The 15,420-nt window shown below is 40.2% G+C and overlaps 1 protein-coding gene across 6 annotated transcripts in view; it reads right to left on the bottom strand.

Annotated features, from left to right (window-relative positions):
- The window catches only part of LOC121435610 (ubinuclein-2), a 74,278-nt gene extending 59,155 nt beyond the window's left edge, over positions 1-15,123 (bottom strand). For 4 of the 6 annotated variants that reach the window (XM_041635070.1, XM_041635065.1, XM_041635069.1 and 1 more), the window contains exons 1-3: positions 14,375-15,123; positions 7,994-8,086; positions 872-973 (exon numbers count right to left, since the gene is read on the bottom strand). In XM_041635070.1, coding sequence (XP_041491004.1) covers positions 872-973; positions 7,994-8,086; positions 14,375-14,803 — 624 coding nt within the window. In that variant the 5' untranslated portion in view covers positions 14,804-15,123. Of the gene's footprint in view, positions 1-871; positions 974-7,993; positions 8,087-13,791; positions 14,205-14,374 lie in introns of those variants that run through there. The other 2 variants (XM_041635066.1, XM_041635071.1) reach the window with 2 other exon arrangements.
- Positions 15,124-15,420: the final 297 nt, after the last annotated feature.

The following is a 15,420-nucleotide window of genomic DNA, read 5'->3' as shown; positions in this document are numbered from 1 at the left end:
GTCTACTTTACCACGCTGGGACTGCAGTGTACAACACTATGCTTTTATCCTTTTTAAAACTTTACTTCTTGCTGGGTGACAGTGGTGTACGCTTTTAATCCCAGCACTCAGGAGGCAGAGGCAGGTGAATCTCTGTGAATTACAGGACAGCCAGGACTATACAGAGAAACCCAAACTAGAAAAACCAAAGCAACCAACCAAACAAAAATTATTTCTCAGTTTGGGCAAGGAACAATGATTTCTCCAGGAATTAATGCTAACTATGCACCTGAAAATAAGCAACTATTAGTCTCAAAGATTCTCACAGGACCTGAAAACACAGAAAGCTACATGTAATGGTCTACTACTTTATTGGCAAATCAGAACTTGCTGGCCTAGCTCAGCCTAACAGTTTTGTTATCCCAACTGCCAGAAATGAATTCTGCGTTTTTTAAGTGGTAGGAAAAACATCAGATTAAGTATTTTATGATGCATGAAAATTACATGAGTTTAAATTTCACAGTCTATCAGTAAAGTTTACTTTTAACACTGCCACATTAATTCACTTATACAGTCTCTATGACTGTTCACATGCCACAGTAGGAAAATAGCTGTAACAGATACCAGATGGCCACAGTCTAAAATATTTACCACATGGTCCTTTAGAGATAGTTTGCCAAAACCTGGCCTATGATAGCAATATAGTAACAACTTACCATGAACAAGTCAACATTAAAAAATGTAAATCTATAGTACTTTTTTTAAAAAAAACTTCAAGCTATAAAAACAGCTTTAAAAGGCACAAATAAAAATATGTTGAAATATTTTAAGTTACTTTGTCTTGACTTCTACTGCCAAGAGCTTACGGCTATATTAAAGATATACTACTCACAGCCTCTGAGTTATCAATAAATGGATCTGTTTCATCATAGCCAAAGCCTATATCAATTAAATCTTGTAGCCGATCCTTCCGGTGTTTACGGGCTTTCCCACCCTGCAAAGAAGAAATAGATACATCAGATTTATTCAATACCTGTACTCTTTCCATAAATTTAAGAAAAGACCTAGTAGAAGAATTCACATTAATTTTAGTAGAGAAACCTTCTGTAGGCAACAGGGTCTCCCCACACCTTGCATGCATATTGTACTTAGTGACTGCTTCCTTGGAGTACAAGCCAGACAAAGTGGTTATATGATGGGAAATCCACTTCCTCAACCACACAGTCAGCACTAACAATGGTAAAACAAATAGATGGCATCTATCTTTGACACAGTGAAAATTACCTTCCAACTCTGTAGTCTTCCTTTCAAAAACCTGTAACCCCTTTTCAGTCATGAGGCTACAAAATAAGTGATCAGTGTTCTTCAAAGTCATCATGATTACGAAAGCCAAAGAATATATTAAAAACCAGTCACTCTTGCTGGGCACAGAGGCACACGCCTTTAATCCACATATTTGGGAGGCAGATTCAGGTGGATCTCTGTGAGTTCAAGGCAGCCTGGTCTATATAGTGAGTTCTAAGACAGATAGAGCAACCCTGTATCCAAAAAAAGTAAAGAAAAACAGCTAATCTAGATAAGCCCAAGGAGAGAACTCATTCTCAGAGTTATCCTCTGACCTCTGCTTGCCACCTGCTTGTGAAGGTGGTTCATGTGCAGACACTAAATAAAAACTAATTCTTTAAAAATAATGTTTTATCTTACATGCATGACTGTCTTGCCTGCTTATACGTATGTGCACAAGTTCATGCTTGGTTTCCTGCAGAAATCGAAGAGAACACTGGATTTCCTGAAACTGGAGTTAATTATGTGTGCTAAGATAAGAACCTAACCTGCATTCTCTGTAAGATCAACAAGGGATCTTAACTAACCACTAAGCCATGTCTCTCCAGCCCTCTTTTTTTTATTTTTTAAGACTTCTTTTTTGTTTTTATGTATGTTTGCCTGTGTGTGAATGTGTGTGTGTATGTGTATACATGTATGTATGTATGTATGCATGTGCAAGTGCCCTCAGAAGCCAGAAGAGGGCATTAGATCCTCTGGAACTGGTATTACAGAGTTGTGAGCTCCCTGATGCGGATGCTGGGAACCAAATTCAGATGCTCTGCAAGAGCACTTACATGCTCTTAGCCACTGAGCCAACTCTCCAGTTCCCAAAAATTACTCTTAAAGTTATACCTAAATGTTATATAATTATACACATAAGTACATACAGGAATATGAAAAACAAGCATGTATAGGAACTGGTAATTCAGATCAAGATCTGTTGTCTAGCCTATTCTCAAGTATGCTGTGCCAAGATCTATTCTCCAGCTTTGACGATGGCAGTTATGTGAGTATCTAGTTGGGTGATGAGCATAAGAGTTTCTTCTACTGTACTTGAAACTTGTGAACCTATAATTATATTTAAATGAAATATTTCTAAACCAAAACAAACCAATTCTTGGAGATGGCATTATTCAAGTTATACTTTACTTTAACCCCGGCTCATCACAGCATAAAGAGTTCATTATACCTCAATACAAAATTTTACTTGAACTCAAAGTTCCATATAAGCTTGGGATAAGTACTTTCAACAGGAAGCAGGCTTCCTCTGGTACCATGAACAAAAGTATGTAAGTGCTGTTTCCAAGTCTCATTTTGGATATTCACATTTACAGATTTAAATCCAACTATGATTTTTAAGCATCCCTGCACCATCTCCCCATCCTGTTTCTCTTTGTAGTCAGGGATAGAGGAAAGGAATGCACGAAAAGGAAGAAGAGGAAGATGAAACTGTTGACAAGGGCCTACACATGTTCCTTCTAAGCCACAGTGGGCTTTACAGCAAGGATGAAAGGAATATGTTCTCACAGTGTGGACTTCAATGGAAATTAAATGTTTAAAGATTGATACATTTTTTAAAAATTTATTTATATAGTGTTCTACCTACATGCCTACACACCAGAAGAGGGTACTATACTTCATTATAGATGGCTGTGAACCACCATGTGGTTGTTGGAAACTTGAGGACCTCTGGAAGAGCAGTCAGTGCTCTTAACCTCTGAGCTATCAACCCAGACCCAAGATTGATACATTTAATGCAATGTATCTTTAATAAAAACTAAATGCAAAAAAAAATGGTGCTTGAGGGAGAAAAGGGCTACATTGGAATAATGAGCAATGCCTCTAAGGCAGTGCACTCCCTTCAGGGTAACTTTCAAAGGTAATTCTAACTAAATGCTGTTGGGCATATATACTGACGCTGAAACAACTAAAACTGTTAAGCTGTAGTTAAATGATACTTTAATAATTTTGACCTCAAAGTCTGTCATTGTTCTTTTATTTTCTTTTTCTCTACCTTCCTTCTCAATCTCTCCATTTTAATTTTTTAATTTTTGCCAGAGTTGGAGTAAAACCAAGATTATTTCTGTTTCAAGAATTAGTATTTCTACTTCAAGTCTCTCTTGAGAGACTTTGTTTAAAAGTTGAGTCACACCTCCATCTTCCTTCTCATTCTGTCCGGTCTAAAAAGCTGGCCATTGTTTTGACCCAAATGTATTCAATTCCTTGGTTTGTCTCATTTCCATTAAGTTTACCATTACCACATCTAATGACTATTTAAAAAATACCACTTTTTATAATCTCCTGCCTCAGAAACAGCCTTATTACAAGACAAAAGGCTTTCTGCATGTTAACTGTGACTGCCTACCTACCTTTCTTTTATAATTTTCTGACATGAGCTTTTTGGTCCATTGAAATTCCTGTCCTAAGCGCACGTGCTCATCTTTCCTCAGGCTTTCACTGTATATGGCCTCTTACTCCTCAATGAATCATCCTGCTGCCTCTCACAGCTCAGTCTGAGTTTGAAAATTTTCTCTAGGACACTAATTAAAATCATAACCACTCTTTTCTGCTCAAAGAATACTTTCAGAGCAGGGGAAGAAAGTACAACTATGTGACAACAATTTGCCTGAAGAAATTAAATCAAGCCGGGCAGTGGTGATGCACGCCTTTAATTCCAGTCCTCGTGAGGCAGAGGCAGGTGGATCTCTTTGAGTCTGAGGCCAGCCTGGTCTACAGAGCTAGTTGCAGGACAGGCTCCAAAAGCTACAAAGAAACCCTGTCCTGAAAAACAAACAGAAAAACCAAAACCAAACAAACAAACAGAAAAAAACAAACAGCACAGTCTGTATGTGATGAGCAAATACAAAAGAACAAACATCTTATTGGTAATTAATTTAGGAGCATGTATATCAAGGTTATCAGCTTATTCCAACTAAAAATGATTGTTGTTAGTGCTCAACGGAGCAGAATCGTAGTGCTATTAAAAAGGTGTCAATTCTTTTCATTTTAAATGTGAATCTTAAAGAAGTTATCAAAAAGAATTAACTAAAGCCTTGACTATAATATTAATTTGTAATCTCACCAAAAATTCTATCTATAACAGCATCAAATGGCATAGCTATAAATCTTATCAACTATGGCATAACCATTCAATGCTATTGATCATTGAAAAACCAATATGGCAAAAGACTGTAAATACAGAGAATAAGAAAAGCAATTTGTTAAATCTTATTTACAACTCGGGTTATCCACAGAAACAGCATTAAGAATATTCATTAAACTTCTGAGGGCCAATAGTGATGGCTCAGTGGTAAAGGCATTTGCTGCCAAACCAGAAAACAAAGCTTGATCCCCAAGACCTACATAGAAAGAGAAAAAAGATAGTTTTCCTCTGACATCCACACGTGATGCGCATGTGTGTGCCCAAACACACACTGCAAAAAATACATATTTTAAATTTAAAAACAGGTAGCTGTAGAGATGGTTCAGCAGTTAAGAGCACTTATTGCTCTTGCAGAGGTTTGATTCTATCACCCACAAGGCAATTTACACACATCTCTAATTCCAGTCCCATAGCTGGAACTTGCCATGTAGCCTAGGTTGTTCTTAAAACTTGTTTTCCCTACCTCAGCATTCAAATACTAAGATTACAGGCATGTAGCATCATGTCTGTCTTGGAACAACATATTCAACAGATGCCCAAAAGGAGCATATACACTGTGAATTTAAAACATTAAAATATTACCTAAAGGAACTCATGACAGACTGGCAATGTGTCCTCTCTTCTACACATACCTATTGTGAGTCATTCTCTTTTTCAGGAGACTATTCCTGCAATACAATCAGCCTCACTCCATAATTTTCTAAATCCTTTTATACGGCGCAATTTACACATCAAGGTGACCTTATAAAAATCAGATTTGTATGGAAATAAATTCTTAAAATCTTCCATTTTGAGTCAGGGATGGGGGGCACAGGACTTTAATCCCAGTATTCAGAGACAGAAGCAGGCGGATCTCTGTCAGTCCAAGGCCAGCCTGCTCTACAAATCCAGTTCCAGGACAGCTAGGGTTGTTACACAACAAAACTTCCATTTTGCTCCATCACAAATGAAGAGCCCTCTTTAAAGCTCCTTGTCCAAGCACTCCACAATGACTCAGGCTATTACTGAGTCACTAGTACTGACTTAACCTGATAATCAGTATCTCAGGCCAATGTGCGATTACAACATTAGTAAGCTGAAACACAAACAAGACATTCCTAGCACTGGACCCCCACTGCCATTGTAACAATAAGTGACATTCACTGATCACTTATGGCAGACAGAGCAAGCAGGACATTAATTCATAAGTTTCAAGTTTTACAACCAGAAGAAAACACCCTGTTTATAATTATAGTTTCTCAACTTGTACCAAAGCCCTCTACAATTGCACCTTTTTATATCCATGCTGATTTCAACCTTCCAATAAAAAGGCATACAGTTTTTTTTTTAAAGATTTATTTAGTTATTATATATACAACATTCCATGTATGCCCGCATGCCAGAGGAGGGCGCCAGATCTCCTTATAGATGGTTGTGAGCCACCATGTGGTTGCTGGGAATTGAACTCAGGACCTTTGGAAGAGCAGCCAGTGTGCTCTTAACCACTGAGCCATCTCTCCAGCCCAGGCATACAGTTTTTAAATCAGTAGAAACAGTCAACAGTACAGAAACACTAACACACACTTTGATAACAATCACTTATAGGTGCAAGATCTTACACATGTCCTAAAACTGTTGTTTCACAATAGGTCTGCTGGGAATAAAAGATGTTGAAAATTTATTTAGCTCAAAAAGGCCATACAATAAAAATGGTTCAACAGAGTAAATGATCAGAATTAAACATTTACTGTTTCAGCATGATTTAGTTTCCCTTAAGACTGCACACCTTTAATCCCAGCACTTGAGAGGCTGAGGCAAGTCAATCTCTGCATTTGAAGCCAGCCTGGTCTACAGAGCAGTGGCAAGACAGTCAGGGCTACAAAGAGAAACTTTGTCTCGAAAAACCAATGGGAGGAGGAGATGGCTACCTTGATCCTCAAAGTTGTTTTTAAAAGGTCATTTTATGATTTTAATATACATTCAACCCTTTACAACATGGTTTGGTTCCAGGACCCCTAACAAAATCTTCAGATGTTCAAATATCCTATATAAGATGTAGTATTTATATATAACCCACTTTTATCCTGCTGTATACTTTAGCTCTAGATATTTATATAATATCCAATATAATGCGAATGGCATATAGTTATGAACCTGTATTGTTTAAGGAATAAAACTAAGAAAAAAGTCTTCACATGTAAAATACATTTCTTTTTTCCTTTTTTATTTTTTAACTATATATCCGATCTTTAGTTGGTTGAATCCATGGAGACAGAATTTCCCACACTACTGTATTTTTGTTGTTTCATTTTTGTTCTTTTTTTAATATTTATTATTTATTATGTATACAATATTCTTTCTGTGTGTATGCCTGCAGGCCAGAAGAGGGGACCAGACATCATTACAGATGATTGTGAGCCACCATGTGGTTGCTGGGAATTGAACTCAGGACCTTTGGAAGAGCAGGCAATGCTCTTAACCTCTGAACCATCTCTCCAGGCCCCTTTTGTTCTGTTTTGAAAGACAGAGTCTCTCTATGTAGCTCCGAATGTCCTGGAGCTTGTGATGTAGACCAGTTTGAACTCACAGAGAGCCACCACATCCAGTCTAGTTGCAGACCAGTGTTACTCTATACTAAATTCACCGGAATCTGTGTTTTATGAGTAGAATTCATTCTGTAATGATCTTCAAAACTTTGCCCAAACTTTTCCCAAAACTTTATCAAGCTGAGTCCTAGGGACCATGTATAAGAAAAATGGAGGAAAAACAGACCTGGGGAAGCTCCCCAAGTACCCTAACTTCTCAGGAGTTATGGCTCACCAATGAGTGATATACTTCTTAAAATGATTGCAGGTTTTTACAATATCTACTTCCACTATCATACCCAAGGGGACTGTTGAAAAGTATTTCACAATTGATTGTGTTGTGAAATCACTCAACAGAATGTATACAATTATTTAAATCAATCAATATAATTATTTTTTTATTTTTATAATATTTATATATTTTCTATTAAAATAAGAACTAATGTGTTGTTGCATATAAACAGGATATACATGACTTAAGGTAAATATAACTCAAAAAAGTTTCATAGTGATTCTCTTAAAAGGGAGGAGGGGTGATGAACTGCTACACCAAGAGAATAGTTCCCCACCGAGGAGGAGCGGAACAGGGTTAGAGCTGCAGCAGAGCTGGATGTGCTGCCTGTTCCTGACCATGTGAGACCATGGACCTCAGTCACATAACTGTGGGCTTAAAGCCTCCTTTGTTCGTCTGTGAGATACAGTAAATATTTCTTACATTATCGCCTTTTATTGTGAGATTTGTTAAGCAAACTGCCTAGATTCTAGAAGGGCTATAATGAATGCAGCCTACTAACACCATCAGTCACACCAGTAAATCTGTCTGGCTGTCAAAACCATTCATTCAGCTTCAATTTGTGAGATCAAGATAAGTAAGCAGTTGCTATTTATAGGCCCTCCCAACAAACTGCAAAAAGAAATCAGGCCAATAGGGTAAAATGACTGAGGTGAACACTATACTCACATATTTCATTTCAAACTTCTTAGCCAACATTTCCACTTCTTGCCTCTCCTTATGCTCATCATCAAATGGGTCTTCTGCATGAACAAGCTTCTTCTGATTCAAAGGAAATGGGGAAAGAAACAGAAGTATTACAACTACTTCAACTAGACTGCCATATACTAATCACATATCAACTACAGTTCAGTATAAATAAGTAGCATATCAAATAGATATTCAGTACTATATATTCTATAACTACATCCATTGTATTATTTTCCAGACTGGAATCTAGCTTTAAATTTCAATGAACATAAATAGGTTAAAAGTATTAAAAGCAATCTTTTTTTTTTTAAAATGATAGCTCACAGAAGGAAAGTATCTGCAGTTGATAGACTTACACACACTGTACAGTAAGAATTCCAACATCAAAACTGACTCCACTTGCAAAATAACCACATGATCATCCCATCCCAAATAAAGCAATCTCTCCCTAGTCCAACACAGGTAAAAATGAAAATATGAATTTTATTTTGATATTATCCCCAAGAGCTAACTGATTCAGCCATGGATAGCCCTAAAAAGGTATCCAAATTATTAGAGAATCAAGATTCATCATATGCTTACAAGTTATTACTTAAGTATCTGCAAGGGGCCCTGGCTTTCTGCTGAGACTTAGAATCAATAACTTCTTATATTGCCTGTCTCCTGTCAATGGATACCCATTCAAGGAAAAGACAAAGCTAAAAAAAAAAAAAAATGCAATAGCTGACCATGGCTTCCTACTAACAGTGTAGAATAAAACGCCATTCTAAAATACACTTTAAAACACAGACACACTCACACACTATGAGCAAGGATCCTATATTCACCAGCCACTCGCCAAAACAGATAAAACTGTATCCTTTCTTGACTTTACTATGTTTTCAAAAAAATTTTAATGTATTATTATTATTATTATTATGTGCTGCATGATGGAGGGGGTGGGGAAGTGCACACACGTGGAGGTCACAGGGCAACTTTGTGTAGTTGATTCTCTCCTTGTACCTTTCTGTGGATTCTGGGGATTGAACTCAGGTTGCCAGGCTTGCTCTGACCTGAAGTGCTGTTACAGCAGTTATGTTTTATATATATATATATATATATATATATATATATATAATTTTTTTTAAAAGGCAGAGCTACTTTTAAAGAAATACAATTTTTATCCAATTTCAGAAAATTTACTTTGAAAGTAAATTTGGTTTTGTTGTTTGCTTCTTTTGATTTTTGTTTTATTTTGTTTTGTTTTTGGTGACAGGGTCTTACTATGAAGCCTGGAATGACCTGGAACTTAGTTAGATCAGGCTAGCCTCGAACTCAGAGATCCTTCTGATTCTCTCTCCTGTGCGACTAAACTATGTACAACCATACCCCTCTCAAAGTAAATTTTAACAGGGGTTTTTGTTTGTTTTGTTTTTTAAAGACAGGGTTTCTTTGTGTGTAAGGCCTGGCTGTTCTCAAACTCACTTTGTTGACCAGATTGGCCTTGAACTCACAGAGATCCTCCTGCCTCTGCCTCCTTGGATTAAAGTCCTGAGGATTCATTTTTTTAACCTGATGAAGCAGCTTCAAATAATTAAAAGTATATTACAACCAAGACAAAGACCTGAATTTAGTACTAAGGTGTTTCATCCTAGATAGAAAGACCAATACACATAATCAGCCTAAAACAAGACAGGGAAACATGGATAAAGAGAGGTTTCATCCTTCCCAGCGTATCAAAATAAAGAGGGGGGAACTCCTTAGATTTTAAGGAGTTGATTTTAGAATTTCTAAATGTAATAATAAATATTTAGAGAATATCTTCTCCTAATTGGCATTATGAATAAAAAATATTAAAAAAACCAATTGAAAACAAACTAGCAAAGTGAGACTGGTAAGGAGTAAAACTGCTACATTGGGGGCACAGCAGTCCCCTGGCACTAATGCAAGCAGTCAGTATCTGTTGTCATAAACTATCCCCTCCCACCACTGAGTAGTTCAAATACTAGATCCTTATTATTAGTATGATCAGGATTTTATGACAGTTTTATTGAACTCAGAGCCTTTCACTTGCTGACTTATTTTATATATGCAAATACAAACACAAATTTTTACTAAGAATCACTTTTTTTAAAAAAAGATTTTTATTTTTTTATGTACATTGGGGTTTTGCCTGCATATGTGTGAGGATGACAAATCCCCAGAATGGAGTTACAGTTGTGAACTGCCATGTGAGTGCTGAGAATTGAACCTGTGTCCTTTGGAAGAGCAGCTAGTTTCCTTAAACCTTCAGCCATTTCTCTATCTCACCTTTAAATGTTATTCTAGAATTTTTTTCAAGACAGGATTTCACTACAGTCTAGACCTCAAAACTCACAATCCTGCCTCAGTATCATGAGTATACCATGCCCAGTTTAATCTAAAATATTTTGTGTTATTTTACACAGGCATTGAAATCTATCTCTTGTTTACATGTGGTCTATAAAATTAAAATAAACTCACTTCTCCTTTACCTTTAATGCCTGCAATCCAAGCACTCAGGAAGCTGAGACAAGAAGTCTGACAGAAGTTTGAGGCAAACCTGGCCTACACAGTGAGACCTTAAGTACAATCCCCCACCCCACCCCACCCCACCCCCGCCAGGTGAAACAAATTTCAAACTATCAGCTATCTATGAGTAAAATCAATGCAATGGTTTTCTCCTTTGATCTCAGTAGCATGTTCAAATCTTTCAAAGGTCTTATCCAACATATGCAAGTGACAAGCAACCGAATAGCACAGAAGTCTGTAACAGTACAGTTACATCACCATCATTATCGCTTGTTTTTCTCTTCATAGGAAATATTTAACTCATTATGTTCTCAAATAGGTGCTCAGGTTATCTGATTCTTGGTTTGCTAAGAACTGAGCTTTTTTCTCTTATGTATTTATAAAGTCCAAAACTTACTCCACAATGCACTTTCTCCAGCAATGGCGAACAAACTAATCTTTCAGGATAGGAATGATTCCAATTTCTCAGAACCACCTAAACTACCATAATTATAGCATAATACCACAAAGAGAGCAAGGAAAAGGGCTGACCTAATATGCAAGGTGATTTTGCTTTTTAGAGTTAGCCAAAATATGCTTTTCCTCATAAATACAGAAAAACTCCAACTGTATTTCCACTAATTGGGATTGCACTCTTAATTTAGCAGGTCTGAAGGGGCTTATTTAAATGCACCCCAGTACAGATGGTATTTACACAGAACATTTTCAACAGTCCACAGCTACCAACTTTCAGTTAACAAATCTTGTTCACAAACATACAGCTATTTAAAAAATCTGGAGACTTTTTCTTCTAATTCTGCTTAGCCTACTACAGGTACATTATTCACTTCCAGTAATTCAAAATTAAAATTATTTTGGAAAGATTATAACTCCAAAAATAAAATTAATCTGCGTCAGGCCTGGTGGTACAGACCAGTAATCCCAGCTACTCAGAAAGCTAAAACAGCAAGATCATGAAGTCAAGGCCAGCTTGAGCAACTTAAAATTATCTTGTCTCAAAACAAAGACCGAGGTAGACTTGGAGTCCTGTCAATGATCTAGCATATCACTGACCCTTGGCGTGATTCTCAGCATTGGAAAAATAAAAGTGAAAGACTTCCTAGAGGAGGAAATTTGGGGCTTCCCACTTTCTAGACATTCTAATGCTCTTTTGCATTCCAACTGGTCACTCTTCTAGGATTTCCCTTTATGGAGCCATCACAATTCATTTACAAAGGTGTTATTTATACATTAGTAGGTAATAAATATATCAAGTAAGACTAATCATAGGAAACAGTAGCAAACTCCTGCTACAAAAGTATACAGCATTAAAAAACAAAAGAGTAACAACCTGAAACAGAGTAACAACCTGGTCTACAGAGCAAGTTCCAGGGCAGCCAGGGATATACAGACACCCTCTCAAAAGACCAACAACAAAAAATAAAAATAAAAAATAAAATTAAAAAAAAGAAAAAACCCAACAAAACAAAAAACAAACACCAGGATAAATTCTTTTGTGGAATTACAAAAGATATATGCTTGAATATATAATGAGAAATCTGGATCACTAAATCCCTAAATTGATAATATATATGAAACAAACACAAAAATTAAGACCAATTTATCTGTCTCTTAAAACATGAAAGTATAGCCATGTACCATGCTTTCAGGTTCGGGGAAAGATCACATACACAATGATAAATACCACAGAGTCTAACTAAATAGCAGGTTAAATGGTTAAGTACCGTATAGCTAACTATATAGGTGGTTAAAACACCTAGGTTAGCTGGGCGTGGTATCCAACACCTTTGATCCCAGAACTGGGGAGGTAAAGTCAGATGGATCGAAAGTGGTAGTCCAGCCTCATCTGCAGAGTGATTTCCTGGATAAAACTGCTACACAGAGAAACCCTGTCTCAAGAAAGCAAAACTAAAGCAAGCAAACAAGAAATCCCACGCAGGTTAAGTGAACTACTTTCTACAGTGTTTGCCCACTGACAAAACACTAACTAGCATTAAGTATTTTTCCCTAAAGATGGTTTTTGTCCTGCCGTTTTGTTACACTTATTTGTGTGTGTATATGTACACCCTGCAGAGGATAATGGTTCTCTCCTTCCACCATGGGGGTCCTGGGGATGGAACTCAGGTCTTCAGGCTTGGCAGCAAGTGCCTTTACCTGCTGAGCCATTTTGTCACCCAGTTCTGGTCTTTTGAGTCAGGGTCTCACTAATGTGGCCCTGAACTCTCCATCCTTCTAACCCCAGCCTCCAGAGTGCTGAGGTCACAAACTATCAAGCCCATCTACAAAATGTTTTGAATCTGTAACTTAGAAAATTATAAAAACCAAACCCCTTATACTAACAAGTCAAATATAATTTCTTTGAAAAATGCTTCAAATTAAGACTAAAAAATGACTTTTTTTTTTTTAAAGAGCTCTGGTCGGGCAGTGGTAGCGCACTCCTTTAATCCCAGCACTTGGGAGGCAGAGGCAGGCGGATCTCTGTGAGTTCGAGGCCAGCCTGGACTACAAGAGCCAGTTCCAGGACAGGCTCCAAAGCTACAGAGAAACCCTGTCTCTTAAAAACAAAAACAAAAACAAAACAGAGCTCTGAATGGAGTCTACAGAACAAAATGTTACGTGAAAGTGATCAAAATGGTCACTACCCCCCAAATTTCATTTTGTCTGAAAACATTTAGTAATGATGGCTCCACAACAATACTTATAACTAGCCATCAAAGGATTATGATACAAAATGAACACAGGCTAATGATATTTTTTCAACGTGAGACTTTTGATTAAGAGTCCTTCATTGCAATAACAAAGATAGTTGATGAAAGATACTAATGAATTATGGAGTCCATTAGACCTGCTAGGAAGCCCAGCCTAATAAAGAGCATAGTCGCTAAACTAGAGGACAATTGTATGTCTGTCTGCCTCTGTCTCTTTCCCACCTCCTCCCTCCTAAAGATCACCAACCCACAACAATAAAAATTACAGTCACCGGCAAACCGCTGTCCTAATCCCCATTGTTCAGCGCTTTCCTCAAAGGCATACCTATGTATTTTCCTGTTTTTCTTTTTTATATAAATTCAAAGCCAACGTTTTTCCCATCATTCTCCAAAAGACCACACCGGACAAATAACCCCGATTCGAACTAATAATAACACTCAAATAATATGATTAGACAGCCACCGAGTAAGACAGGAGACCTTTCCATTCAAAGACAATATGAACAAACTCAACACACACACAAAGCTAACAATATTTACCAACACGAGTGCAACCACATTAACGAATCCACTTTTTCATTCCTAAGGTGGAATCTTTAGTTTCTGAAAATGTTTAAATTCTCTTAAATCCCCTTCAATCAAGGAAAATAAACCACCCGGCCACGAGCCCATCTCTGCAGCCCTGGCGCCCGGTACAGCTGGGTTGAGGAAGGATGAGGATGAGCCGAGAAGGGGTCACACAATCTCTCCGCTTCAGACCGGGGGGCGTGTCCCCCAAGGTTTTTTCGCTTCCCTTCTACCGGAACGACAGATGGAGTGCCACAAGAAGCTAGCCGCCCGGCTCGCGGGGCCTCGGGATTTGGTGTGGGGAACAGAAAGGAAAAGGAGGAAAAAAAAAAAGCTGAGGTTTCGAAAGGTGCAGAGGAAAACCGGCTCGGCGCGGTGTGGAAGGGGCAGCCTCGGCCACCCAGGTGGGCCGAGCCGCACAGCTCCCGCCCCGTCTAGCCGCCCGGCCCCCGCCACCCCACCCCCGGGGTGAGCGAAGTGCAGAGCAGCCCGGGCAGGCGGCCGGTCCGGAGGCACCCGGGCTGTGGGGCGGCCGGGAGGGAGGGACCCTCTGTACCCGTTGTTCTCCGCACAGCAGCAGCTCCGGGTAGCTGAACTCCACGCAGGTTTCGTCCGTGGGGTCCTTGAGCACCAGCTCCAGGCGAACCGTCTCCTTCGGCGGTCGCGGCGGCGGCTCCGCCCGGGCAGCCGAGTCCCGCGGCGGGGCGGTCTGCAGGGACAGCGGCGGCGGCGGCGGCTCGGGCCGCGGGGGCTCGCGCTGCAGCGCCATGGGCGGCTCGGCGCGGCTGACCTCGCGCTGGGGGAGAGGCTTGTCGCGCGCCGGGTGCTGCGCGTCAGCGCGGGGGGCCGACTCCGCCCGGGCCGGCTCGCGGTACGGCTGCGGCGGCTCCAGGCGGGGGGGCTCGCGCTCGGCGCCCGCGAAGTCGGCCTCGCGCCGCCTCACCGGTGACAGGCTAATGAACGCGACTCTGCGCGGCTCCGCCATCCCCACTGTTCTGGCCCTCGGCGCTCGCTCGAGCCGGCTCTCGCCTCGACCCCGCACGGCGTGCCTGCCCGCCTTTCCTTCCGCTCTCCGTCGCTTTTCTTCCCTCCAGCACCCTCAGCCGCCTCCGCGGACGCCACCGTGAGTGCGAACCGGGTCCCTGTCCCCGCTACTACGTGCTGATGAGCTCCACCGCCATCGCCAGGGTCGCCGCAGCCGCCATGTTGGGTCCCCCACATAAATAGAAGCAGGCCGCTGAGCGGGCGCATGCGCACACCGGAGACGCTCGCGTCCACAGTCGTGGCTGTTGCTCAGTTTTCCTCTTTTCCTCCCAACAGTCTGGAGTGCGGACAGCTCGGCGGAAGTGACGTCACATGTGGCCCTGTCTCCGTAGCAACGGAGACGCTATTTCTGCTTTGGCTCCGAAGGAGGGGTTTGGGGTTCCCGGAGTGATTTCCTCTGTTCGCCCGGAAACCGAGGCGCGCTCGCGGATCCCTCAGGGTGAGCGTTTCGATGTGCCTGGGAACGACCCAGACATGGCGCCGCGTCCCGCTCGTCGACGGCCTTTGGCTCTCGGCCCCGGGAAGCAGGGTTGTCAGCCGAGGACTCCGGGTGGACCC

The sequence above is a fragment of the Microtus oregoni genome, unplaced genomic scaffold (genome assembly GCF_018167655.1).
Source record: "Microtus oregoni isolate MIOR12 unplaced genomic scaffold, Mior012 000046F_ref0000063, whole genome shotgun sequence".
NCBI lineage: Eukaryota > Metazoa > Chordata > Mammalia > Rodentia > Cricetidae > Microtus > Microtus oregoni.
Note: the sequence above shows the minus strand (reverse complement) of the source record. Positions and strands in the feature narration are given on the sequence as shown.